Here is a 1,473-nt window from a genome sequence, read left to right on the forward strand (position 1 = left end):
TTCATATTATTATTATAATTATTACCAATTTATTTGTATTGCACCTTTTATTACACTCAAAAGCGCTAAATTATTAGAAGCATGGTTAAAAAACTAACTAGTTATTTCCTTTAGGTAATTAAAAATTCAACAGTGAAAACACCTGCCTGCGCGTTGCATAGTATTTTCACATAATAATTTTTTATAACATATCACAATCACCTTATTTATTTTACCTCACAATTGTATTTTATGAAATAAAATATACAAATCCTAGAGCCCTGAGTGGCTTGCGGTTAGCAAAAACAGCACCACAACCACGAAAAACGGAGGTTGTGATTTTAAAACGATGCAGTTTTTGCGGTTTTTAAACGTGCGGTTTTGTTCGTTGCGGTTTTTAATATCAACTCCGCGGTTACCGCAATATATTAAATAAAACTTGAAATTTTAAAATTCGTCTTTTAAAAATTATTTATCAATGTTTTATTTATCAGTTTTATCAGCATTAAATGATTACGGCTTCATATTATATAACTAATTTATTTTAATCAAATATTAAAATGCTAATTTTATAATAATAAAATTTTTATAATAATAAAATGCTAATTTTTATAATAATAAAAAATTAAATTCAGTAAATTTTTAATTTTTACTTTTAATAGGTCCAATAAGAAGATGAATAAGAGAAGCCACCTTGTGCCCTCCGTGTGCTAACATATCATGGACCCCTTGATTTGCAAAAAAACTGTACGGATGATCAGTCTCGCTGAGTCCATCAAAAAACAGTGGGAGGTAGACTTGGTAATCAAGTTTTGCAACGTCAACCTGTTTATATTGTAAATGTTCTTTAATGAAAATCATTAGATTTATTTAATCTTGAATTTTATTTTTGTTTCTGACTTTCTAGCACTAACTTTCCAAGCTATTTTGTTTCCCTTGGCATCGTGTTCGAGAGCCATGGGAAAATCTCCTCGATTGTAAAACTTTCTGAAATTTGATGTTCTAGTTTCGCTAGCCCTGTAAGCATTTGTTTTTGGGAGGACGAATTCCTGGCAACGATAAAAGTAGTAGCAATAGTAGCGAAAAAAATTGTTATCATTATGAGGCAATAACTGAAAATGAAGCTGCTGCCTTAAAAAAAAATAAAATGAATTACATTTGATGAAAGTGAGCGTTGCAAGGACGACATGATTCTGGACCTTGATGTGGCAGATCGACATCTGCTATGTTTAGAACTGTCAGTTTCCATCCTGCAATGTGTATGTGTCTACAAATTAACATTACATTAATAATAATTTTAAAATTGTTTTCTTCATTATTTTTCAGAGGTAATATTAGCACACACACGTGTGAATATGAAGCCACTCTTCACGCGCACTACAAGGGATAGACGCGGAACCTAGCCACTGCAAAAGCAGGACCAAGCGTCTTAAACATTATGCCATCTCATAATCCCAGAAATATCAAACAGATACGTGCATTCATTGGCGTTTA

General features: G+C 31.6%; 1 protein-coding gene across 1 annotated transcript in view; it reads right to left on the reverse strand.

The window, feature by feature from the left end:
- Positions 1 to 621: 621 nt before the first annotated feature.
- HELRODRAFT_184607 (hypothetical protein) overlaps positions 622 to 1,473 on the reverse strand; it is a gene marked incomplete at both ends in the record, with an annotated part of 2,933 nt that continues 2,081 nt past the window's right edge. Inside the window, 2 exons of the mRNA XM_009014944.1 lie at positions 622 to 804; positions 894 to 1,028. Of these exons, the coding sequence (XP_009013192.1) occupies positions 622 to 804; positions 894 to 1,028 (318 nt within the window). The remainder of the gene's footprint in view (positions 805 to 893; positions 1,029 to 1,473) is intronic.

The sequence above is a fragment of the Helobdella robusta genome (genome assembly GCF_000326865.2).
Source record: "Helobdella robusta unplaced genomic scaffold HELROscaffold_1420, whole genome shotgun sequence".
In the NCBI taxonomy this organism is placed as follows: domain Eukaryota; kingdom Metazoa; phylum Annelida; class Clitellata; order Rhynchobdellida; family Glossiphoniidae; genus Helobdella; species Helobdella robusta.